Raw genomic sequence first — 25,955 nt, 5'->3', positions numbered from 1 at the left:
GTTCCTCAGTGTCCACTGGGGATTGGTTCAAGGATTCCTGAGGATGCTCAAGTCCCCTATATAAAATGGCATAGCCCTTCACATTTGGGGATTCCCAACGGCTGAGCAAAAACTGTACAGGTACTTATTGAAAAAATCTGTGTATAAGTGGACATGCATGATTCAAACACATGCTCAAGGTTCAACTGTGTGTGTTTATATATATACACACACATTTGTTTTTCTGGAATGAATAATAAAGCATTTGCCTTGATAATATATATTAACTACCACTTTTGACCTCATAATTCACGTTTTTATTTCTTTAGGCCAGTGAGAATTCCTTACTATCATATTCTTGTCAACAAGTCTGACAGAATTGTGAGATCCTTGACCTACATTCCTGGGGAGGACATTATGGGATATGAGGTACAGCATCTTAAGTTACAAATTATTTTTTCAGTCTTATTTATTTATATTGAAGTCAAATTACCTGTCAAATAAGAATACTGATAAAAGGTAAATTGCTACTACCAAAAAAAAAAAGAAATTTAGCATGTAACTGAATAGAATTCTAAATTTTATCAGTAATATTTAGAAACCTTATTTTAATAGTATTTCCTTTTATAAAGGAGCTTAGAATATAGTGGGTCTGTTTCAGATATCCTAATTAAAATTTTTTCTTTCAGAAAACAGAAATTATAATTTGCTGCTTTCTGGAAAGATTTTTTAAAAGGAGGTTCAGAACAAAGGAATTTTGTTAGGATTAGGTTCCGGATAGGTTTATTCTAGTAGGCTTTGTGGCATGGGTCCCCTAAGTATCTCTTTGTGAGACTCTACTGTTTGCCATGTGTCAGAAATTAAATTGCCATCAATTGTCCACAAAATTTAGTGCACAGCTGCTCTATAGAATTGTTCAACTGTCCATTTTACAGGATTTTTTTGAAGCAACATCTTTTAAAATTCCTGTAAATTCTAAAAAGTGTTTGATAAAATAAAATTTGTTTATTTTCATGTTAAGTTAAAAACCTTCATTACCAAATATGATGGAACCAGAAATATAATGAAGCCATAGCTAAGAAAAATCTGCCCACGTGATTAAATTTTTATTGTGGGAACACTTATTTTCCTTGATGTACAGCCCCAATTGCACTTTTCTACCCACTGGATAAATAAAAGCTAAGATATAATTTAACTTTTCTCAAAATCAAAATTCAACATATTTTAAACTGGTTTTCTGATAACCTTATTTTTATTTTTTTGTTCTAGAAATGGTTTAATTTTTTCAAATTTATCTTTATCATTTTTATCATGGAAAGTTTTACAGATGTCCCCCCCCCCCCCCCCCCGTCCCCTCCACTCTCCTCTTACCCCTTCCCCAGGCTTTCACTACACTATTGTCTGTGTCCATGGGTTATGTATATATGCATATAACTTCTTTGGTTAATCACATGCTGGGTCTGAGAATGCAGCCAAGAACAGGGCAGACAAGATCTCCATTCTAAAGGAGCTTATGCTCTGGGAGTCAAGTCAGGATTTGAACATAGTGGTGTCAGATTCTAAAACTTCATCTTGGCTTCCACACTCCCTCCAGCCAAGGACATTACAGAAGAGGTGGATAAGACTTCCAGTACAACTTAAGAAAGGTGGGGATGGAAACTGTATACTGGAAAATGTTGGAGGAAAGAAATATTGGTATATAAGTATCAAGATTGATAAAGGAAAAACCCTAGAACCTAAGCTGTATGGTGGGGAATGGGAAGCCTGTGTGGGTAATAAGTATTGCAAAAGCAACGCCATGGACATGGCTACATCTCAAACAGCCTTAAGTATTATCTCAGTGGATCACCCTGCACTGTCCAACATGGTGGCCATTAGCCACTTATGGCTTCAGAATACTTGACATGTGTCTAATACAACCAAGGAATTGAATTTTAAATTTTTAAAAATTTTAATTTAGAAACAGATAGTTGATCCAATTACTAGATCTTTTAAGCATATCTGGGACAACTTGCATGTGTGAATCTACTGTTTCAACTAAATTTTAGGAAACTTAAGTACAGATCAAATATTTCTGATGAAAATTTTGCATGTGAACTGAGATGTGCTGTAAGATATACACTGGATTTTGAAGACTTAGTATAAAAATGAATATAAAATACCTGTTAATTATTTTTAAAATATTACATAATGAAATATTTTGGATATACTTTGTTAAATAAAATATTAAAATTAGTTTTGACTGTTTTTTTTTTTTTTACTTTTAAAAAATGTGTCTACTAGGACATTTTAAATTACTTGTGTGACTTATGTTATATTTGTATTGGAGAGTGCTGGTATTAATCAAAGAAGCCCTGGTGAAGAGGGTCTGGTCTGTATATTATCTTTTACTTCTGGCATCAAAACATTTTCATGATATATACTTCCTTACCCTTTTATCAAAAGTTATGTTTTGCTCTTCATTCTTTCTATTAATGTTATCATGCTAATAACTGTGTCAATATTTCTTCCTATAGTAGAAATACAAAAGTTACTTACACATGAACTAATATAAATTCAGTATACAAGTGTGCAATATTTATTTCCAAAGAGTATTTCCCACAGAAAGGTTTTAGAATTAGAAAGTAAACAAGTATTCTGTGGGACTATATTTAAGGATTCACAGATTTTTGGGAGAAACACTTTATATACTATACAATATATATATATATGTTCAGGACAAAAGTAAACATTATAAAAAGTATAAAAATAGACAAAAAGATACAAACACAACCTATTTTGGTTGGAATTTCAGAGATGTTTTTTTTTCTTCTCTTTTCCCTTTACTTCAAAAGTTATAAATACTTTTGAAGCAGCATGTATTGTTGCATTTTTGATTTTTTGTTGTACAGTTAATGAACTTGAGAGTTGGGATGACTGGTGATCATCTATTTGGCCTTCCCATTCTTTTGTTTCTTCTTCTTTGATTAATAAAGGTTTTCCTAGAGTTTGGCCAACAAGGTTACAGACTTCTTGAGCTTTGCGCCACGCATTCTCAACAGCAACAAGACAGGCTTGCCGTCTTAGGAATTAAATGCAGATATTATTAATATGACATTCAATGAATTGTAAAACTGAATAGTTTTGTTTAATTAATTGATAATTTAGTTAAAGATGTGCTTAACTTACCTAAGATTCTCAACAGAACCTGGAGTATGATAGAACTGGGGTTGGCTGATGACAACAGAGCTATCTAGCTTTTCAACAAGAAAGTTACAAATATTTTGCATTTTTCCAAATTCAGTAAATGTAATGCAGACCTGTAAATGAAATGACACTTGAAATTACTTTCATTCCTGATACATTATTTCAAAATTTTCTCTAAATGTGATTTTAAAAAGTAAAGCCATATTACACTGAGGTCATTTTACAGTATTTAACAGATATGAAAAGCCTACTTGATACTTATAACTAAATTATTTTGTTGTTAAATTTATTTTTGCTTATGAATTTTATAATTCATCTAATATTAACTGGAATATTTTAAAATACATTTAAAACTAGTCAGGGACTTTTTTATGAAAGAGAAATGGAGGTTTTCCCCTTCAACTTTATTTGGCTGAATTCTAACTCGGACAAATTTTTCATGACTCCTTAGTAGAATCTATACCATTAGCTTCCCGATTAGCAGTAATTACATCATACTTCATTGCTGTCAGTGAGATATGTTTCTTCTTCCAGCAGTTATTTTCAGATCTGTATGTGGAAACTCATCTATTTCATTATATCCTCTGCCTTTAATAGGCAGGAGTACTCCTCATGAAATTTATTTTAAAAGCTCACAGATATATAACACCAAAAATGATTTTGAGAAAAATAACCTTTTATCAATACGATGAGAAACATTTCTCCTATACCTTTCAGTTCAAGAGCAAAAATAAATGCAAGTTGTCCACACAAAGTAATGCTGTTTCCAATTTTTTGTTAAGGTAAGTACATACCTCTGCTTCCATGTGATAAGCATTTTCTACTCTTCTAAAATCCTTTGTCACAGATACATTATCTGCCTGAAAAAGAAAGTACAAGAGTATGATTACTAAACGTTTGGCTACCAAATGGAATTAGTCTAAAACATAAAGTAGCAACCTGAATGTATTAAAATCAGAATGACAAAGTATGTAGAAAGAACTGTTTTGACTGATGTTTTAAAACTTCCCTAAAAGTAACAAAATAAATTCAGACGCCTACAAATTGCTGCTAAAAACTTCATCATAATTCCATTTGTAGTTTTTACATTAGCTTTTACAAAAAGTACAAACTTAGGTTGATTTTATATATATATATATATATATATATATATATATATATATATACACACACATATATATATACATGAACAATTACAACATTTAGAGTTTTTAAAATATTTAATTTACAAATAATACAAATTTACTGACTACCTATAGTATGCAACTTTGGGTAAGTTACTCAACTTTTCTGAGCCTTAGTTTCTGCATTTATATAATTAGGTTAATACCAACTCTACTACATAGAATTGTTTTGAGGATTTAATGGCAAGTTGCATATGAAGTGCTTGACACAGAGAAGGTAGTAAGCAAATGTAGATGCTATGCTATTATGATATAAAAGTTCACAGGTCGATGCTCAACCACTGAGCCACACTGTCCAGGTTCTCATTGTAGTATTTATTTATTTTTAAATCCTCACTTGAGGATATCTTTTCTATTGCTTTTCAGAGAGCATGGAAGGGAGACAGAGAGAGAAACATCGATGTGAGAGAGACACATCAATTGGTTGCCTCCTGCACAGACCCTGCAACCGAGGTACATATCCTTGGCCGGAATCGAACCCTGACCCTTCAGTCCTCAGGCTGATACTCTTAACCACTGAGACAAACCGGCCAGAGCTCCATTATAGTTTTGATTTGCATTTCCCTAATAGCTAGTGAGGCTGAACATCTTTTCATACATCTGTTGGCCATTTGTATGTCATCTTGGGAGAGGTGTCTGTTCAGGTCCTCTGCCCATTTTTTACTTAAAATGTTTAAACTGGCAATTTACGTGAAAAAAGTTGAACCTCAAATGTCAAAAAACAGTAAAACAAGTAAAAACAGTAACTTTTTTTTGACTACTGGATTTACAAAGTTAAAGAAGAAAATAATACACATTGTGCCAAGGATATATATCTAGTAAAGACGTAAACTTATCTTCCTAAGTGTAATTTTTCATAAGCCTTAGAAGTCTGCATAAGCCAGGAATTAATGTCGAAAGAACATGTATAACTACCCAGCAACAAGGATATTCATTCTGTCACCGTTTTTAGTAATGAAAAACTGAAGTGAAGTCATAGGAGATTTTCAATCTGTTCCTACTACTCCCTATCTTAATTTGTATGCACCCAGAAATAGACTCTTGAGACAAGGATTTGAGTACAAGTAGTTAATTTTTAAGATAAGCTCAAGAAACACCATAGGGGAGTGAGAAATGAAACAGAAAAGGAAAGCCATGAAAGGGTATGTTGTCAAACAGTCACCACTGTGGGCAAAGGAACTTATTCATGTACACATACTCTGGGAACTGGGGTAGAACACAGGTCTCAGGGTTATCCTGCCCAAGGGGTGACAAATCTGGGGTGTCTTTTCATCACTCCCCTCAGCTGTTAGTTGAAAGCTCCTGGAACCTGGGGAGGGGCTGTTAATTCTCTGGCACTACCGGCTGGCCTACTTGTAAGCAGAGTGGATTTCTGCAGCCTGGAAAAGCTGACAAAAATTCACAAGCTTTGGCAGATGTTAAGTTGGACCTGCATGCACAAAAATGTAAAGTGGCAAGGGATACAAGTGTGAAGTAGCAATAGCATCTGCTACATCCCCTACCTAAAAACTCACCCATCCACTGCCAAGACGTTAAAGCAGCAATATACTCTAGTGGTTAAGAGCATGGGCTTTGCAGGAAGAGTTCTTGACTGGAGTCTAAACTCTGCCACATCCTAGCTTTGTGACCTTGGACAAGCTACTGCCAATAATCACTGTGGTCCTGGGAATCTTCATCTGTAAGACAGCAATTGAACTACCAGTGTCATATGGTGGGAGTATCACATGTGATGACATTTGTAAAAGGTCTAGCACCAGTAAGCAGTTTTTTGTCATCAATAACATCCAAACTCCTCAGTACTGCACACAAGGCCTTCCTTCATGTTCTGCGTACAGCTTTCTTCAGTCTTATCTCGATTCCCCTCCAGTTTCTCTAAGTATTCCTGTGTCCTAGCACAGGGAACTATGTAGAGTGCTCTGAACACATATACTTACTGCACTCTAGTGTGAAATTGGAATGCTTTCCCTTCAGCCGCCGTTTAAGATTTGACACCTGTCGCTTCCATTATGAAAGCTTTCTGGAATTCCTCAAGTAAAATGAACATTACTTCCTTTCTTACTCTACTATATTGTATCATGTACATACTTTCATCACAACGCCTACTATTTATTAGTCTATTCCTATCATGGGACTCCCTCAGCACAAAACCTAAATTTTACTCATTGTCTATTTCTGGTGCCTAGCAACATGCTTAAGGCATCCATTACACGTTTACAGAGGAAAAAATACAGTTATGAAGAGGCAGATATTGAAGCTTACAGCCTATGAGAGGAACAGACAAACCAGAAAACAAAATAATTACATATTACAGTAAGTGCTGTTTTAAATTGAACAGTGACAGGGAATGCCTAATAAATGTTTGATGGTTGAATGAGTAAATACTGCTTAGAACTTTTTTGCATGAAAACAATAAATGAGGGCTATGGCCTCATACATAAAACTGCATGTGATCATAAAGTTTTATATGATCTATAATATAGCTGAACTGTTTATTAATTTAATACTTTACTCATTTTTTTTATTCATTCAGAAACCATTTTCTGAGTATACACTATGTGATGTATATGAGGCATGACCCATGAATGCAAAGCAAACAAGACAAAATGGTTTCTTCTCTAGAGAGGTTCAGAATATGGAGGAGAGAGAAGTGACAAATACAATACAAAATGATAAGTTTAATGAAAAGTGGGGAGTGGAGTGTGCTATGACAGGGACTACTGTTATGTTAGGAAAGGAATGCCAAGGAGGTGAACTTGGGCTAGTTCTTGAAGACAAAAAAAAGGGAGTCAGCTAGTCAACCAGGGGGGAGAGAGACAGGAAATGGTAGGGTTAGGCGCTCTACACAGCAAAGGAGCGTGCAGTACTGAGGAGCCCTTTAAACGGGGTGATGTTTATAAACCCAAGATGCCAAAGTTTAAAATGAATGAGGCTTTGTGAAGACCCATTATAATTCCTCCTGCAAAGTGATATAAATGGTTTTTTGCATTACCTATTGAAAAAATTATCTACATGACTGCTTTTCTCCATTAGCAGAGATAATTGGGAGATTACTAATCTTTGTATGTCTTGCCTTGAACACTGAATCTTAATGTTATCCTAACTGTAACCAGGAAATAGTAATTTATTTTGTTTTACATATTAGAAGTTATAGTCATGTGACAGTATTATACATTTTATGTATGTAACTTGAGAATTAGTAATATTATTCAAACAGGACTGCGGCACTGGCGGCAGTTTTTCTGAGAAAAGATTTCTCTACATAGTAAATATATTAACTCACTTTATTTACATTATTTTAATTAGTGTTTGAATTCTTCCAAACTGTAAAATCATTTAGAGACATCTTTTCCAAATGATTTTTAAAATAACTCTGTTTGTAAATATAGTACAAACACAGGGTATTCCCCCCCAAATGTATACACACTTTAACAGCTGATAGTTCAATTGATGTTCCTTTCTTTTCAGATTTAATAAACGCTGCCTTTATAATTATTCAAAGTGTGTATACATTTTGGGAGAACACCCTGTATGTTTTCTCCTTAAAGAAAAGACTTGATTTTTCAGGGTGTGCCATTTCTAACAATAAACTGGGAGCACTTTAATGAACTCAGTGTTACCTTGGATAAATCACAACTCTTGCCTTTAGAGTCCTATTCTGTAAAATGAAAGAATTGAGAGAGTTGACCCATTCCATGGTTTCTGATTTTTTTTTCATTCTAATTATCCAGGGTCTGGCATTGCTGGAAGTAACTGTATTTTGGTTTCAGGAATACAGGAGGTCACGTATCACCCTGGCTGAAGTTCAAAGCATTACTTATTACTTAACCTCTTTAGATCTGGAAAATGATTATATTAAAACCTGTGTACCCAGGCTGTTGTATGGATTAAACTAATGTGCTATTAGTGTATAGCACATTACTTTTTTTTATTCTTATTAGTAGGCTTAAGGTTAGATTTATTTAGTGATTTGTTTCATAGACATCTCTGGTAAGTAGGGGCGGTTAATATAGATGGCATCTACAATATAATGGCCCAATTTTTAAACTTAAAACCGAAAACTTTGGAGAAAAATGTTGTCTGCAATTCCAGCCTCCCACCCCTCCATTCCTGTTCGCAAAAAATACTGAAGCAGCAAGCATTCCATGCGAAGCTTTACATGGCCGGGAGGAAGCAGGCCACGCTTTTCACTTGCCAGCTCCACGGTGCAGCATCAACACAAAAAATGATCAGAGTAGAGCACATCACTTAGGCAAGCATTTACGTCTAACGTTTCAAGTTTAACAGTTAATCATTTCAAGATTAAAAGAAAATTATTGCGGCAAATATCACCATATAAAACCCTACTCAGTTTGCATTCTCTTATTTTACGAGTCACTGCGTGCGGCCAGTAGTTACTGGCGCCTGGACTCCCTGCCAGGATGCGGCACCCTGTAACGCCGCAGAGACGAAGGTGTCTCCTGCTCAAGACCCGCCAACACCTCCACCCCCGCTCCAGCGGCCCGAAGGCCCAGACCCTCTGGGTTTTTGCGACGCGGCTCCAGACGCCTCCGGCGCCGAGCTCCCACCTGCACACCCTGCTGCTGGAGGCTCTGCGTGATGTAGTCCAGGCGACGGCACACGCTCTTCTTGGCCTCGGCCGCCGCCTCCTTGGTGCTGCCCACGCGCACCGCCACCTGCGCGCGGTCGGGGCTCGCGGACACCTCCGCGGTGCCGCTGACGTGCACCTCGCGGGTCGAGGTTTGGCCCTGTGCTGAGGGGAGGGGACGGCGGACGCTCGGCAGCGTTTCTCCGCCCGAGACCAGATTGTTCTCCCGGCCCCGGTCCGCCCAGGGAACCAGTTCCACGAACACCCGAGACTGAGAGGCCTGTGGTAACGACATAGTGATGGCAGCTCGGTTACTATAGCAACTCAGAGCCGACGGCGGCCGAGGGGGCCAAAGCGCGCCGGGGCTTTCTCGTGCGCAGCGCGAAGGACGCCGGGATGGGCGGGGAGGTCCCGGAACTTCTGGAGAGTGGGAGCCGCGCTCGGTGGGGAGTTTTGCGGCGCGTTGTTCACACGGCGCTGGCTGAGCGGGTCGTTACGGTCTAACAGCTTCACCTCACGGCCTTCAGAAATCTGCGCGGGCTTTCTCCGCGGCCTCCGCCTCCGGGAGCTCTGCCCGCCCGCCCGCGTCGGCCTCTCGCCTTAGGTACGTGGGAAGGTCCCGAGAGGCCCGGCGGGCGCAGCGGGGCTGCGTTCACACGCGCGTCTCCACGCCAGGCTCGCCTTCAGCCGTGCCTCTCCCACTTCACCGCTCCGCTTGGACACACCTTGAGGCGCGGCAGAGCCGGGGTTCGCCAGAGATCTCTCTTGGGATGAACGGCTTTTTGCCAGTTTGATTTCGGGAGTTTGGGTCCCCCCAGTCTCATTTTCGTTTCTCAAAAGCCACGTCGGGAACGCGTTTCACACGTGCCTCGCGGTTGTCAAGCGCTTGCAAACGGAGAGCTGGGAGGAGAGAATGGTTAGCTGACGGTGACGGCAGCTAAAGCTTCGGCAGGATCTTCCAGCCTCTCGAAGTTTTCCTAACGCCCCTGGAATTGCTCCGGCCTTGAACACGGACGGGAGGCGTTTCATGGGCCGCAGAGGACGTTCGGCGTGGACGCTGGTGGCCTCTACAGCCCAGATGTTGTCTGTTCCCTTTCAAGAGAGAACAACACAACCCTCAACCCACTGACCACCGTTAGGTTTTCTTCTTACCACTGAGCATGTAAAAACATCTAACCCTCCTGTCCCCTGAGGGGAAAAAAAGAAATTTTGAATAACTAATTTTTAAAAAAAGGACAACTATTCTATCAAAAGGAGCCTGAGAAAAAGCCTACTGCCAATCCTCAAGGAGTTTCCTCTCTGCCATTTATCTTTTCTAGTAAGATAATGCAGCTAAGTTAGATGGTACTCTCTCCCCTTCTTTATTGGCTTAAAGTAATTTTGTCTAAGTTTATGTTGATGTTTATCGTTACCTAAAAATTACATGATAGTATTCTAATTTAAAAACATTTAAAACTTTCCCCCTATTTTAAATAATTTGAGATAAAATAGTGTTTCTTGAATTTGATGGAAAATTCATTTTTCCTAATGATAAATATAGAACAAATAATCTCCAAAGTGAATTATTGAATTAATGAGTGCCATAAGTAAAAAGCAGCAGAAATTTTAAGTGCATATAAGTATTTAGGAAATGATAAAATACTTCAAATGGGAAAATGAATAAGTGGTACAGGGATAATTGGTTAGCTATATGAAAAAAATTGTTCTATCTTACATCATATACTGAAAACAAAATTCAGAGGAGACACAAAAATTGGAATAAAATATAGGTGAATATAATTCTGGGAATGGGAAGGACTTTCTAAGCACAGTTTCACATGCAACAACCATAAGGAAAGGTATGAAAATTTTGACTACACTAAAAAAAATTTAAGTATACAAAACAAAACAAAAAGGTGAGGGGACAAATAAATTGTGAACAATATTTGTAACTTAAAAATATTTGTAAGTTAAATATTCTATACAAAAGGCTAATCATCTAATGTTTAGAGAGCTCTTAACAGAAGAAAATAGAAGAAAAATGGTTAGTGAACAGAGGCAAAGTGTATTAGCTAGGGCTGCCATAACAAAATATCACGGACTGGATGGCTTAACAGAAATTTATTTTCTAACAGTTCTGTAGGTTAGAAGTCTAAGATCAAGGTGTTGAGAGGTTTGGTGTCTTTTGAGGCCTTTCTTCTTGATTTTCAGAAAACCTCACTGTGTCCTCGCATGGTCTTTCCTGTATATGCAAGCATTCCTGATGTTTTTTTCCTCTTCTTACAAGACCACCAGCTCTATTGAATCAGAGCTCCACCCTTATGACCTCATTTAACTTTAATTTCCTCTTGAAAGGCCCCATCTCTAATTACAGTCACATTAGAGGTTAGTGCTTCAACATATGAATTTGGGGGAGAGGTGGGACACAATTCAGTCCATGATACAAACCGATAAAGCAGAACTACTAATATTCTATAACATGGGAAAGAAGTTTATACTCACGAGTAATTAAAGAATGCAGATTTAACTAATGAAATACCCTTTTTCTGAATTATCATTTTGGGAAACAAGACAGTGGAAAAGAAGATATGATTAGATAAAAGTAATCTTGAAAGAAGAATGGAATAGTTTAAAAAAAAAAATTGATTTCAGGGAGAGGGAAAGAGAGAGATAGAAACATCAATGATGATAGAGTCATCACTGATCAGCTGCCTCCTGCATGCCCCCGACTGGGGATCGAGGCCACAACACAACCCGGGCATGTGCCCCAACTGGGAATCGAACCATGATCTCCTGGATCCTACGTTGATGCTCAGCTGCTGAGCCACACCCAGCCAGGCGAGAATGGAACAGTTTTTGGTGACAGAACTATGTAGCAAATGAAAGAGAAGGCTTAGCCATAGCTGACTTGAGGTTTTCAGCCTGGATAACTGGAGAATGAATGAGGATGGTAGAGTATATGTATTTGTTCAGTTCACAGTGGACTAGTTCCCGTCAAAGTCAAGGCTGATCCTCTAGCAACCATTTTGAGTAAGGCTACTCTATTTTACACAGTTTAATTGGACCCAGATTAGGAGCCTGATTCAGGCTGGGCCAGTTAGAGGTTTTTTGTTTGTTTTTTGTTTTTAAGATGGAAATCCATATTTATACCAAATTAAAAAAAATTCAATCTCTCCAAAGTTGGACCATGGCATACATTCAAATACATACATAAAACCTTGAGAGATAAAGATTGTCAATTTTCCACAAACCATTTCTAATATAGAAGCAGAAAATGTCAGTGTATAGAGAAAAGGAAGGAAAATAAGAGAGAGGCAATGACACTCAGAGAGGAACAGAGATGAGATAGGGGGAGAGTCCAGATGTGATTCCAGTCTCTTTCTGGGATTTTCTTTTCCATAGGCCTGCTTTCATTCCTGCCCTGTAGTTCTAAAAAATATTCCTATCCTTATCATAAAATCTCCCCCCCTTTTTGCATAAGTATCTTAACTCAGTTTTATGTTATCTTAAAATTAAGAATATTGACTGAAAATAGTGGGTAATAGAGGAGAATTCAAAGCTCTCCTGTATAGCTTTCAGCCTTAAGCGCTTTATAGAGCGCCCCACAAAGTGAGTCATTAGGTACACAGCTCAAAGCTTCAAGCTTTGAGAAACTTTTGTTCTCTGTTGTTATTCAGGGACACCCTGAGTGATACTGTCATGCAGCTGCTTTCCATTTCCAACTGGACCCTGCTTATCCAGCCAGCCCATTCACAAACCTGTCCATAAAAGCTCAGGTTTTTTCCCTCCTCTAGCTGTTCATACAAGGACCTCCATATAACCATTGGTGTGAGCTGAGACTTGTTCTTGTGCAGCCCTGGTGGCATGGGAGTCTGGGTCTGATCCTGCTCATACTTGGTGTCCCAGGTGTATATTTTCATTTTTTGATGGATTTGGGTGTCTGCCTATATGATTTAGAGCTTGTGACAGGACCCACCTTATAATGGGTGATTCCAGATAGCTCAAAAAAATTCAGAAGAGAATGGAGCAACATATTTGAATGCTGAGGGGGGGAAAAATGACCTAGAAGTAGGCATTGAACTATCCCTCAAGAATGAGGGGAAAATTAAGATATTTTCAGACATACAAAGACTTAAGGAGTTTGCCACACCTATAGATTCTCACTAAAATATTATCATAGTGTTTGCCTCTGTAATATTAGTAAGTGCGATAGGAAGGCATGGCATAGGAGAAATAACAATAATCACAGAAATTGATAACATGTGTCCTATAATTACTTATGAAAATTATTTCTTGTTTGTGAGTGGTTAAACAAAAACTGAAACTAAAAAAACTCTAGACATTTGTGACAAAGGAAGAGAGATATTCATTGCATTTGGCTAAAGAATATTAAGGTCCTTGGCTTATATAAAAGAGGCTAGAGATGCTCAATTGCTTTAGACTTTGTTATAACTACAAGGTTATTTACCTTTGGAAATATATATAAGTAAACAAATCAGGCAGAAAAGAAGGCTCAAAGAGGTAGGAGGAAGATTAAAATAGCACAATGTTGTGGAACTACAGGATGTAAAATTTTCCAGAAGGGAAAGGTGATTAATAATGTCAAATGGTACAGACAGGTAAAAAATTTAAGGATGGAAATATGTTTATTAAATATAATATTTAGAAGGTTATTAGTGACTTTCAAAGAATTGTTTCACTGGGAACTGGATGACAAAGGGTTAAGGGATGAGTGCACAACTAGAAAAAATAGGAAGAGTTAATTAAGTATTTGTTAATATTGTTTGAACAACAACAGCAGTTTCAAAAAGTAATTGGATTCAGGATTTCCAGAAATGAAGGGAGATAAGATCCTATCTTACCTCACAAATACCCCAGACACTGGAAATAGCTCTCCATCTTGTCTTTTCTCATTATTTCCAGGTTTGTTTTTTACTTTCTTATTGGTTACAAATGTTTATCTTCTGGTATCTTAAATGATACAGGAAGAACAGGATAGTGAGCATAGGATATTCTCCCAGGTTTACTTGCTTGTTTCCCCAGGCCCCCTTACACAGAGTTCCAGAGTCTAATGATTATATCTTCACCTTGAAAGTTACAAATTAGTCCAGAAAAAGTATTTTCAGGTACATCTTTCTCTCTGAGGGGAAATAAATGTGAGATTGCCTCCCCACTATGTCATCTTGTTGTTAGGCTGGGCTGACCTATATTTTGCTTCTGGATTGGAAATAACCTGACTGTGTACATACTTTACTGACCTATTAGACACTGCAATATTTCAGGTAAACTTTTGGTTTGAATCTTTTTTCACTTTACTCACTTTCTACCCCAATCCGTTTCATATCGCTGGTTTCCTTTGATATTATCTGGGTTATTATTCTTAGCTTTCACATGTTTGGCTGCATAATGTAACTACTTACATTTTAATTGCTTAGGCAAAGCACGGGATGTCTCTTGATTAGGAGAGAAGTAATATAAAGCTACTATTGTAATAGTTAACAATCATTAGTAATTATGCCTTGATTTACACTATTTGTATCCAAGAGAGTAAGAAATATTTGACAGCTCATTTGTAAATTTAAGCTATAAAACTCTCACTTGGGTAAAGATTGCTTCTACTTGATATTAATTCCCTTTGAAAGCAGTGGATTAGAGAGAGCTTTGCCAATAGATATTTTAATCTTCAAAAATATTTAATTTCTAATTCTAGTACTACCCAAGCTAATAGGACATTGCAGATAGATCAGTGACTTAGGGAGGACATCTTAATTTATTGAGTTATCTAGAAGAAATGGTGGTTTATACTACAACACCCTGGTGAAGTTGTTACAGATAAGAAAGGGGTACTTACATAAATTGTTTTTCTTTTTACAAATACTTTATTAGATATTTTTAAAAAATCATGTAACATCTTGGTTAAATGATCAATCATTAGAGCTCTAACAGGGAACAGTGAGGTAGATGCTAAATAAATTATTAAAATTATCAGAGAAAAAAGATGATATCCAAAATTGTGATAAAGTAAAAGAGAAAATACCATGGGGAAGAAAACATGGAATTTGGAAGCTAGAAGAAACATAGTCTCATTTTACAGATGAACAAACCAGGTTTTTAAAGTTATATCCCCCAGGTTATGGGGCAGAGGCAGTCTAATGCTTTTTCCACTGTGCCGTGCTGCCTCCCAGTGATCAATGATTATTTGACTACATACAGGCACGTTACTGCTGGCAAACCTCTTTCTCAGAGAAAATGAACAAACAAAACATCTGATCACCTCTAGCCTCCCTTGACTCCTATTACACTCTATTCTTATTCTACTTCTCTCTGGTCACTTTTTACTGGATGTTTCCCTGACTTCTCCTTTCCTCTGACTCAGTCCTCAGTTAGCTTCTCTCTCTAAAAATGTGGAGCAACAGGAACTCTCAGTCATTGTTTGTGGGAATCCAAAATGGTACAGACACATAGAATATATATACAAAACCAAGAGTGAACCCTAATGTAAACTGTGGTCTTTCTGTGTTTAGGTTGGTTCATCAATTATAACAAATTTACTACTGTGGTGCTGGGTGTCAACAGTGGAAGAGGTTGTGTTTGGAAGGGGATAGGAAGTTATATGGGAACTCTTTGAACTTTTGCTTATTTTTGTTGTGTGCCTAAAATTGCTCTAAAATATAGTTTATTAAACTAAAAAAAAGTTTTGTGTTTTAAAAAGACAAAGGTATTTTGAATAAAATGACATTCATTGTCAAGATATGTGAGCTGTGAAATTATCTCCTCTGAGGCTTAGTTGCTTTATTTTTTAAATTAAATACATATGTATACTTCAGGAAATATTATAGCCATACTCAGGGAACCATCTGCATTTAGAAAAATGCCTTGATAAACTTCCATGAGTGTGGACGGTGAATCCTTGAGAGTGAGGTCTGAGAGGAGACTGCCATACAATTAGAAAACTAAAGAGTTATGCACAAAAAAGTGAAGACAGGTGTGGGGGCAGAAATGCCAGAGAGAGAGAGACGAGGGTGGAATCGGAGGAAAGGCCATACGGCATGGAAATGCGGCTGGATTTTGTGGAGAAGGGTAGAAAAATTCCCCGGTGGCGTAGAGTCAAGAACTTCAAAAGACCAAAGACTTCTAATTTACAATATTTAGTTTTGGCCTTTGGCAGTGTAACAACTCAAAGCATTGCATTATATATGTGGTTTGGGGGAAATCAAGGAAAGAAAGGAAGGAGCAAGCTTCTGCAAGAGTTGAGACAATGATATCAAGAGTTCAGCAGGAGTAGCAGCAACAGTTTACCATGAGAATTAAAATGCACAGGATTAAGGGCAGCAGAATTTCTCACAGGAGCCTTTCTCAAAGAGAGGATGGGATTCCAGTTGACAAATCAGATGACTGAACTCAGGACGATTATGGGCATATTTGAAGATGTTCAGCACAATGCTTGACTCGTGGTAGTGGAAAATTAAGTAAGCACTCGACTTCCAATGGCCTTGTATCTTTTTTTGCAGCTGAGACAGCCTTGGCTTTGAGGATTATGTCTGAGTAAGGTAGTTGGGCAGCTCTGATGAATCAAAACTTTTACATGCCCAGCCAGACGTGGCTCAGCGGTTGAGCATCGATTTAGGATCCAGGAGATTGAGGTTTGATTCCCGGTCAGGGCACGTGCCCAGGTTGCGGGCTCGATCCCCAGTCCGGGGTGTGCAGGAGGCAGCTGATCAATGACGACTCTCTCATCACTGATGTTTCTGTCTCTCTCCCTCTTCCTTCCTCTCTCAAAAAAGATATATTTAAAAAAACAACAAAAAAACCCCCTTTTACATAGTATCTAAAAGAGCATGGAGAAAAACTGCTTACCTGAAAATGCCATTCACTCAGTTAAGGAGAAAACCTACTCAAGGGAAAGGTTTAACCCAAATCATGTCTCCATAAGGATGGAGTTAAGACATGTATGTAACCTTTTGTCCCCAAACTTGTAGAAAATATGCTTGAGTTGCACTAAGCTTAGAAAATATCATATATTGTGAGAATAGTAAAAGATTAGCCCAAGGAAGCTTAAGGCTAGGTGGATAACATTTTGAAAATGGCAATAGAACTGAAAATAAAACAATATTATCTCAGAACTATGTTCATAAAATTTAGTAGAGTCAGGAATACTGACTAACAAGATATACAAGTGCTCCTGAGATGCAATGGATACAAAAATAGAGAGAGAAAAACAAAGCAAATGACTAGCATCATTGGATCTATCTTTTTTACTATCATAGTTAACATCCTTGAGACAGCTTTCCTATCTGTCTGCTTCCAGACTTTCCCACCCTGACAAACTGCATAATTCAATGGCCACCTAAAGAAATGTGTTCATTTGCAACAGCAATTCACATCAAATTCGTTTCAAGTCTGTGAGCCTCAAAGTTTCTTATGAGATATTCCAGCATTTGTAACCTAACTAACCTTTTGATATACCTTAATTTATAGCTCACTTATAGCCAAATTAGCTTAATGATTTCCACATCTAACAATTTTATCTGTACTTCATAGCCAGCTCACTGGTCATCTACCTATGAAGAAAATGCTCTATTTTCATCTTAATCACTTCATGTTCTGTCCTTCCCCTAAATGCAGTCAATTTCTGTTTGTTCAGAAATATCAGGCAATGAAATGATTCTGAATATTTTGAACAATGTGGCTGATTTAACATAAGTAGCCTACATGAATTATCAACTTTAAATGAGTTATTTTATAATATAATCCTTAATGGATAAGATTAAACTAAATATAATAAAATCTCTTTGATAAATCAGATGAAATTTCCAAGTCTGGAATGGCTTATATTTACCAATACAAGCAAGAATTGTTATTCAGTAACATTGCAGGATAAATATGATTATTAAGGTATTCTGGGTGATTTTGTCTTCTGGATAAATAAATGATTTTAGCCTTCAAAACACAAATATTCTTTGGTCTTTTCATCTGAATACTGTTGGACTATAATTATTTATGGAATATCCTAGGAATTTATATATTTCACTATGTCATTTTGGCAGTGAAATAACACACCTCACTGGTTCTATGTTGTATGTTGAAGATTCATCTCAAGTCATATAGACATATTCTTCAATGATGCAAAGTGAAATTTTGATTATTTAAACAGATTTTCCCAACCTTGCCCTTTAGTAATTGCAGAAGAGGATAGATAATTCAGTCCCTTGTCAACTCCTGACCATTTGCTTAATCCTCCCACTTAAGTAACATACTGAGATGATGACAATTCCTGTGAGTTCTGCAGTGTTACCTAGAAAGCATGGGCTTTGGGGTCCTAAAGACTTGTGGTTGAATATCATTTTCTAGATATAACCTTGAGGAATTCATTTTAATGTTTCTGAGACTCAGTTCTCTCATCTGTAAAACAGATATTATATGTACCTGTTGCAGAGATTGCTAATGTTTACTATGTTTATGTTCTTTTATTTTGGGGCACAAGTAAAAATTCTTTTATATTTTCAGCCTCCCATGTAGATTGGCATGTCCATGGCTGAGTTCTGGTAATGGAATTCTGGTGGAAATAAAGTGCACCCACTTCCTGGCTTGACCCATAAAAATTCTCCATGGGCACTCATGAGTCATTTTCTCCATATGCTGGCTGACTAGAGAGGACTCCAGAGTTATATGAGAGGTAAGAGGTATAAGACAGAAGGAGCAGAACATGTTGCCACTCATTTTCCACCTCCATCAGATGTAAACAAGAAGTAAAGTTTATTTTGGTAATCCACTGAAACTTGGCAGTTGTTTGTTTCAGCAGGTAGCTTACCATGATTAATACACCTCTAGGATTATTGGAAAGATTACATGAGGAATCTTTGTAAAGTGTCTGAGATAAATTAAGTGTTGAGTAAATGACAGTTATCACCATCATTATTTACATGTAAGCATTCAGGCATTGCAGGCACCAGGGATTCCCAAGTGACCAGACTGATAGGATCTGAGTTGGCAGGAATAACTTCTTGCTGCTAGTTACACAGCTCGACCCATTGTTGCTTCTCAGATTCGTTGGAGGTGTGGATCGTTAATTCTTTTTGTTATATATTTTTGTTATTGAGATATAACTGAGATACAACATTATATTAGTTTTAGGTGTACAACATAATGATTTGATATTTGTGTATATAGACATACCTCAAAGATATTGTGGGTTTGGTTCCAGACCACCACAATAAAGCCAGTATCGCAATAAAGTGAATCACAATCTTTTTGCTGCTGTAGGGTCTTGCTTTTAATTTGTAAAAACGCAACATCGGTGAAGCACAATGAAATGTGGTATGACTGTACTGCAAAACCATCACCACGATGTCTAGTTAATATCCAGGTATAGATTTGACATCGCATATTTAATCCTTTTGTTGGTCTGTTAAATTTATCCTGTATTATTGCACCTTAAGTCATATGTTGTACACCTACAATTGTTTACATTGAGGACACAGGAGAGAGACTAGACCAGTGTTGTTCAATAGAAATATGATGGGAGCCACAAACATAATTTAAAATTTTCTATTAGTTACGTTTAAAAAGGTTTTAAAAATCCAGGCAAAATTAATTTTAATAATTTATTATTTAGTTTAGTACAGGGTGGGGCAAAAGTAGGTTTACAGTTGTTCATGTGGAAAATAATATAATAATCAATATACAAGAATAAACTCTGTTTCATGTACTGACAACTGTAAACCTACTTTTGCCCAACCCTGTATATTCAGAATATAATTTCAACATGTAATCAATATTGTATGTATTTTTTATGGTGATTCCAAAAATCTAAGATAACCATAAAAAGCTTATTTTTCTCCAGGAAAAACGAATTACTCCTGGTGTCTGTTTTTTCAAAGGAAATTCAACTTCTTTGTATAAAATATAGACTTTTAGAAACCCATGAATGCACATTGAAATGCACATCTATCCTTGTTTTAATGAAAGCATAGATATCAGTCACTTTCCAGTATATAACATAAAAAGCAGAGTTTAGTTCAAAGACATTGGATTTACCATAGTAAACAGCATTTGAATAGTATGGTTACTTTAAAGATGACAAGCAGTCACACCCAGGAGGGAAATAATATGTTGCAAGGTTGAAAGAAAATGGATTATTCAAGGCATCATTTCAGGAAAAAGAAATGTCTTTGATATTCAAAGCACCAAAAGAGAATTTAATACACTGTGCTAGAGAAACCAGAGATACATTTGATGGTTAGAAAAAATAGGGTTTTAAGAAAAAAGTAAATTACCCTGTTTTCCTCTTCCATCATAGAAAGGAGATTCGATACATAAAGCAAATTGGAGGGAATTCGGGGCGGGGGGGGGAGTAGCATATACAAATCAGATGATATAAGGAAAAAATAAAGCTATATACATACAGATTGTTAAATGATAAAGGAGAGACAGGTCATCTTTAACATAATTTCATTTTTTTAAACAACGTAGTCGTCATGTTGTACATTATATCCCAGTACTTATCTTATAACTACATATTAAAATTTGTGTGCTGTTGGTGGAAATGTAAATTGGTATAGCCATTATTGACGTTACTAAAAAATTAAAAATACAACTACCATTTGATCCAGTGATCCCACTTCTCCATGGTCATTTCTCCACTCTACCCCTTACTCACCACACTGCAGAAAACTGAAGACTAAGCTTTCTTTTAATGCAAATGGCATCCCTTTATAGTCACAAACTAGACATGGAGGACTGGCTCAACTGTTTTATTTCTGGTAGAAGAGAGATGGGATTTAGAATAAACATTCAAAAGCAAAGCCATCATTTTGGGGGAGATGTTCCCTGGCCTTTAACTTGCTTGTAACTATCAACCTATTTAGTAGTGGACTCATTAGGTGACTTAGAATACATTTTGCAGTGTTTTATTCTTGGAAGATTTACTAAGAAGTTACATTTATTAAAATTAAACATTCTGTGGTTATCGTAATGATATTTTAAAGGCCAAAGTGGTATAGGTAAGTATGACTTTTAAAAAAATATCCCTGATTATTATAATTATTACAGTCTTGCTTTAAATCATAAAATTGTCTGTTTTTAAATTAATAAGATCTCCCAGTGATATATATGCACATTAAAGTTGAGAAGCAGTGTCTGGAGAAACTTGTGCCACTATTCAGAAGTTATGTATGAGAAAATACATTTCAGTATGTTTGTAGTGTGACAATGGACAAATTGTGGTATGACCTAACTGCTATCCAGCAGTTAAAATGAATTAGATGTATAAACATGGATAAACCATGTAATACAATATTGAACAAAACAAATATATATGTGACAAAGACTTGTATATTATGATACCACTTTTATAGAATTTTAACATAAAAGAAACCATACTATATATTATTTGGAGATTTATAACTGTATGGTTAAATTATAAAAATATTCATGGAAATAATAAATGCCAAATTTAGGATAGTTCTATTCATTTGAAGAGGGCTGGTAGGAATGAAAGAAATTATTGGAGAGGAAGGACAAAGAAGACTTCAACTGTATTTTTCATGTTTTATTTCTTACCTTGCCGACCAGTCATGAGTATACACGTATTTCTGTGTTCAAACATTGCTGACTGGTCATGAGATAAGTTGTGTCTGCACTTACATTAATTTAAGTAATTTTAAACACCTTGCTGACCAAAGTAGGTAGCTGCATGGGCGAGTTCTGGCTTGAAATAGCTGATCAGCAAGGTGTTAAAATAGGTAGTGGGTATACAGGTATTTGTTATTCTCTATACCTTCTTGTTTATCTGAAATATATTTTTATGTCCCCATCCACAGTGGTTAATTTCAGTTTCTCATTGTTGATTCAGTCTCAGTTTGGTGATTGTGGGGGTCATCAGAAAGTTGAGAAAACTTTTTGTGAAAGTTCAAGGTCACTAGAGTTTTCCTTCAAGTTTTTCAGGCTAAAAAATAAGCCTTATTAGAAATGGACTTAGGGTTTTTTTGAATTTGGATGAATGCCTTAAAAAATGCTTATATAGTTATTTCCAAGGCTTTTTACTTTGAGGTTGGTCACAACATCCAAATAACAACAGATGTATTTTGGAAACACCTTTGTTTTTGTTTTTTTTCCGTTGCTCCACTGCTTGATGGTATTAGCTATTTGCTCTTATGGCATTTGAAGAATAAAGGGACCAAGGAAGATTTTAGCTTTAGTTTCTTTTACTATCTTATCAGTCAACCCCTCAGATAATTTCTTGGTGCTTTGGCTACTATAAGTTGTCATCTTTGTATTCTGGAGTTACAAAAAGTATCATATTTGTGCCCCTAATTCCCTTTGGAGCTGACTCTTGTTGGGAACACAATTCTCTGTTTTGGATGCATTCAACATGAATAATGTTTACTTGAGATCGTCTGTTGCTATGCTTTTTAATCCTTTCTCTCTATTAGAATCACCTGGCAAATTTAAAAAAAGCATGGGCTCAATTTCTAAAGATTTCTGATTTAATTTATATGATACTTTAAAAAAGACTTACCAGGAGATTCAAATTTGCAGCCAGATTGAGAGGCTCTGATTTCACAAATGTGTTTTCTTCTTTGTTGTGCAGCATTTTACTAGCTTTTCATCTCTGACTTCCAATATCGCTGCCCCTTAGCACCGTGAACAGGATGGCATCAGAGTAGCATTTCCTCAGCCTAGTCCTCTGAATTCAGTTCCCTGAATTAAGTTTAGGTAGCTCAGGCTAAATAGAGAATTACAGAAATGACTTAGGTGTTATTTAGTTAATAATCTTGTTAGCTCTAGGAAACCAGGGGAGCCTTATGTGGCTTTAGGCCTAATTTGGTTTAAATTGACTTGGTAATTAAAGTTGATTTAACAGTGATTTGTATGAATACTTTTATCTTAGGAAACCAGGCATAAATGGCTCTGTTACATTTATGTATTCCTGTGTGTGTCATTGTCTTAGCAAAAAGTGTTATATATTTCTATATATATTGGATTTTGTCTAGTTTTTATGTGGCCTATTGCTATTTGTAGAAGAATTATTTTATTTATGTTCCTTTGTAACTTTATTGATCAGTTTTTATAGTTCTGCTATATAATGAAGCAGAACATGATCATTATTTAGAATCTATTCCTATATGTTCATTGCCATGCTTGTTTCACTATATAAAAGGAAATTATTTAAAGACCTGGAAGGTGAGTAGGTGGGACAGTTATTTTCCATTTTCTTTTTGTTTTTCTAAAATGATCAAGGCCATGTTTTTTTCTCTCAGTTAGACATTTCCTTTTGAATATTTTTATTTTGAAGGAGGAAACTACTGCTCCCCAGCTTCTATACCATCCATAATGCCAGGAAATTAAATAACCATCAAGTGATTGAATGGTTAAGGTCTTGACATTTATCACTTATGTATAGAAGAACTGATTGAATATATTAACATTCCTAGATACTGTATTAAGAGTAATTAATATTCTATCAAAAATCATTTATACAGGACCTAATTTGTGGAAGGGCCTTTTTATGCAGAATAAAAGACACAGAGGGACTTTCATATCTTCTCTAATCTCCTTTTTCAGACAACTGATGGTCTGAACCATGTTACTTAGCTTTTCAATTTTTGTTTTTTGAAATTCTTTTATTATTAAAGGTTATATATCCTTAGACAATCCAGCAAAGTGCAAAGAAGAAAGTGAAAATCACCCATAATTTCATCATGGTCGACTCTTTCTTAATAGACATCTAAAAACAGAAGCTAGTTCTTGACCTGATAGCTTATTTCAGGGTTGAAAGTCATAGATTCTTTCTTTTCAGTATCATTTCTGGTCCAGTTTTGATCTTCTTTTCCTCACTGAGAACAAATACTTAATTTCCTTCTAAAACACCTGAAATACTTCCAAAGAGGAATTTAAACAGAACGATCATATATCTTCTATGTGAAATGAAGCAAATCCATTTAATCTTTGCTCCTAATACTGATATCCTTTCTATTGGACACATTTTAACATCTTTTGGATCTTTCTAATTTCTCTAAAACTCATTCAAATTTATGTGATTAAGACTGGACACAAGCCTGTGAATGTAGAAGATGAGTCAGCAGTATTCTGATAATTTGTGTCTCTTCCCTGACCCCACAGATTTTTCAAAATTCAGCTGACAATTCATCCCCTTTAGGATTCTTTTCTTTGCTGATGCCCTCATCTGGTTTACTGCATTCATTTTTGTGAGGATGTTTTGTAGACCTGCAGGGGGGCAGGGAGTAAGTCTTTGCAGTTTTCAGTCATATAACCTCTGCCCTATGTCCCTTAGTTCTCTAAAATTCAGTTGGTTTTATATTAATTTGTTCTTGTAAATGACCCTGTCCTTTAGCCCTTTCATTTGTTTTCTCTGAATGGCAGGTAAGCTCATTTTAGGGTCATGGGAGGAAAGGGGAAAATCAAGTCTTCTGTTTCTTTAATATTTTTTCTTGTACCCCTTTCCTAACTCCCTAGGACCTAGTATGGATTCTGTTTTTGGTTATTTTTAAATTAAAGTTGATGTATAATGACATATTAGTTTCAAGTGCACAACTTCCTGATTAAACATTTTTATAACTTATGAAGTGATCACCCCAATAAGTCTAGTACCCACCTGAGACTATATAGTTATTACAATATTACTGACTATATTCCCAATGCTGCACTTTACATCACCATGACTATTTTGTAACTAACAATTTTTACTTCTAAATCCCTTTACCTTTTCACCTATCCCCTCAACACCCTTCCCATCTGGCAACCATCAAAATGTTCTCTGCATCTATGTCTATGTTCTGCTTGTTCATTTATTTTGTTTTTTAGATTCCACATATAAATGAAATCATCTGGCATTTGTCTTTCTCTGTCTGACTTATTTTACTTAGCATAATAAACTCTAGGTTCATCCATGTTGTTGCAGATGGCAAGATTTTATTCTTTTTAATGGCTGAATCATATTCCATTTTATATATGCACCACCTTTTCTTTATTCATTTATCTGTTGAAGGACACTTAGGTTGCTTCCATATCTTGGCTACTGTAAATAATGCTACAATAAACATATGGATGTATATGTCTTTTTTATTTAGTGTTTTGGGTTTCTTCAGATAAATACCCAGAAGTGGAATTACTGGGTGCTTTGCCTCTTGTTATAAACTTCGTTTTAAAGTCTATTTTGTCTGCTATAAGTATTGCTACCCCAGCTTTCTTTGTTTGTTTCCATTTTCATGAAATATCTTTTTCCATCCCTTTACTTTCAGTCTATGTGTATCTTTTAATCTGAAGTCTCCTATGGACAGCATATGTAAGGGTCTTGTTTTGTTTTCTATTCAGTCACCATATATCTTTTGATTGGAGCACTTAGTCAATTTGCATGTAAAGTAATTATTGATAGATAAGTATTTATTGCCATTTTATAATTCATATTTTTGATCTTCTTCTTCTTTAAGAAGTTTCTAACTTGTATTACTGATTTGGTGGTGATGAACTCCTTTAGCTTTTTCTTGTCTGGCAAGCTCTTTATCTGTCCTTCGATTCTAAATGATAGCTTTGCTGGGTATAGTAATCTTGGTTGTAGGTCCTTGCTTTTCATCACTTAGAACATTTCTTGCCACTCCCTCTGGCCTTCAAGGTTTCCGTTGAGAAATCAGCTGACAGTCCCTTGTAGATAACTGTTTTTCTCTTACGGCTTTTAAGATTCTCTCTTTGTCTTTAACTTTTGTATTTTAATTATGATGTGTCTTGGTGTAGGCCACTTTGGGTTCATCTAGTTTGGGACTCTCTGCCCTTCCTGAACTTGTATGTCTATTTCCTCTGCCAGATTAGGGGAGCTTTCTGTCATTATTTTTTCAAATAGGTTTTCAATTCTTTGCTCTCTCTCTTCTCCTCCCAGCAAATCCATGAAGCGAATGTTGCTACTCTTTAGGTTGTCCCAGAGACTCCTTCAGCTATCCTCACTTTTTTATGTTCATTTTATTTTTGCTGTTCTGATTGGGTGTTTTCTGTTTTCTTATATTCCAAATCACTGGTGTGATTCCTGG

The 25,955-nt window shown here is 36.3% G+C and overlaps 1 protein-coding gene across 1 annotated transcript; it reads right to left on the bottom strand.

Moving 5' to 3' along the window:
* Nucleotides 1–2,541: 2,541 nt before the first annotated feature.
* On the bottom strand, nt 2,542–11,538 carry IRAK1BP1 (interleukin 1 receptor associated kinase 1 binding protein 1). The gene is made up of 4 exons (XM_081140789.1): nt 8,915–11,538; nt 3,960–4,025; nt 3,148–3,278; nt 2,542–3,040 (listed from the first exon to the last, which is right to left on the bottom strand). The coding sequence occupies exons 1-4, from the start codon at nt 9,227–9,229 to the stop codon at nt 2,770–2,772; spliced, it is 783 nt and encodes a 260-aa protein (XP_080996915.1). The 5' UTR covers nt 9,230–11,538; the 3' UTR covers nt 2,542–2,769.
* Nucleotides 11,539–25,955: the final 14,417 nt, after the last annotated feature.

This window comes from Miniopterus schreibersii (assembly GCF_964146895.1).
Source record: "Miniopterus schreibersii genome assembly, chromosome: 6".
Classification (NCBI taxonomy): domain Eukaryota; kingdom Metazoa; phylum Chordata; class Mammalia; order Chiroptera; family Miniopteridae; genus Miniopterus; species Miniopterus schreibersii.
This window is presented reverse-complemented; position numbering and strand designations above follow the sequence as displayed.

What these genes read in the sequence shown, in the direction of transcription:
- IRAK1BP1 (XM_081140789.1), bottom strand. Translation starts at nt 9,229, where the DNA reads ATGTCGTTACCACAGGCCTCTCAGTCTCGGGTGTTCGTGGAACTGGTT. An exon ending in TCCAGCAGCAGGGTGTGCAG is followed by an intron (nt 4,026 to 8,914) that starts GTGGGAGCTCGG and finishes TTTCTTTTTCAG; the next exon opens with GCAGATAATGTATCTGTGAC. An exon ending in GGTTCTGTTGAGAATCTTAG is followed by an intron (nt 3,041 to 3,147) that starts GTAAGTTAAGCA and finishes TTAATTCCTAAG; the next exon opens with ACGGCAAGCCTGTCTTGTTG.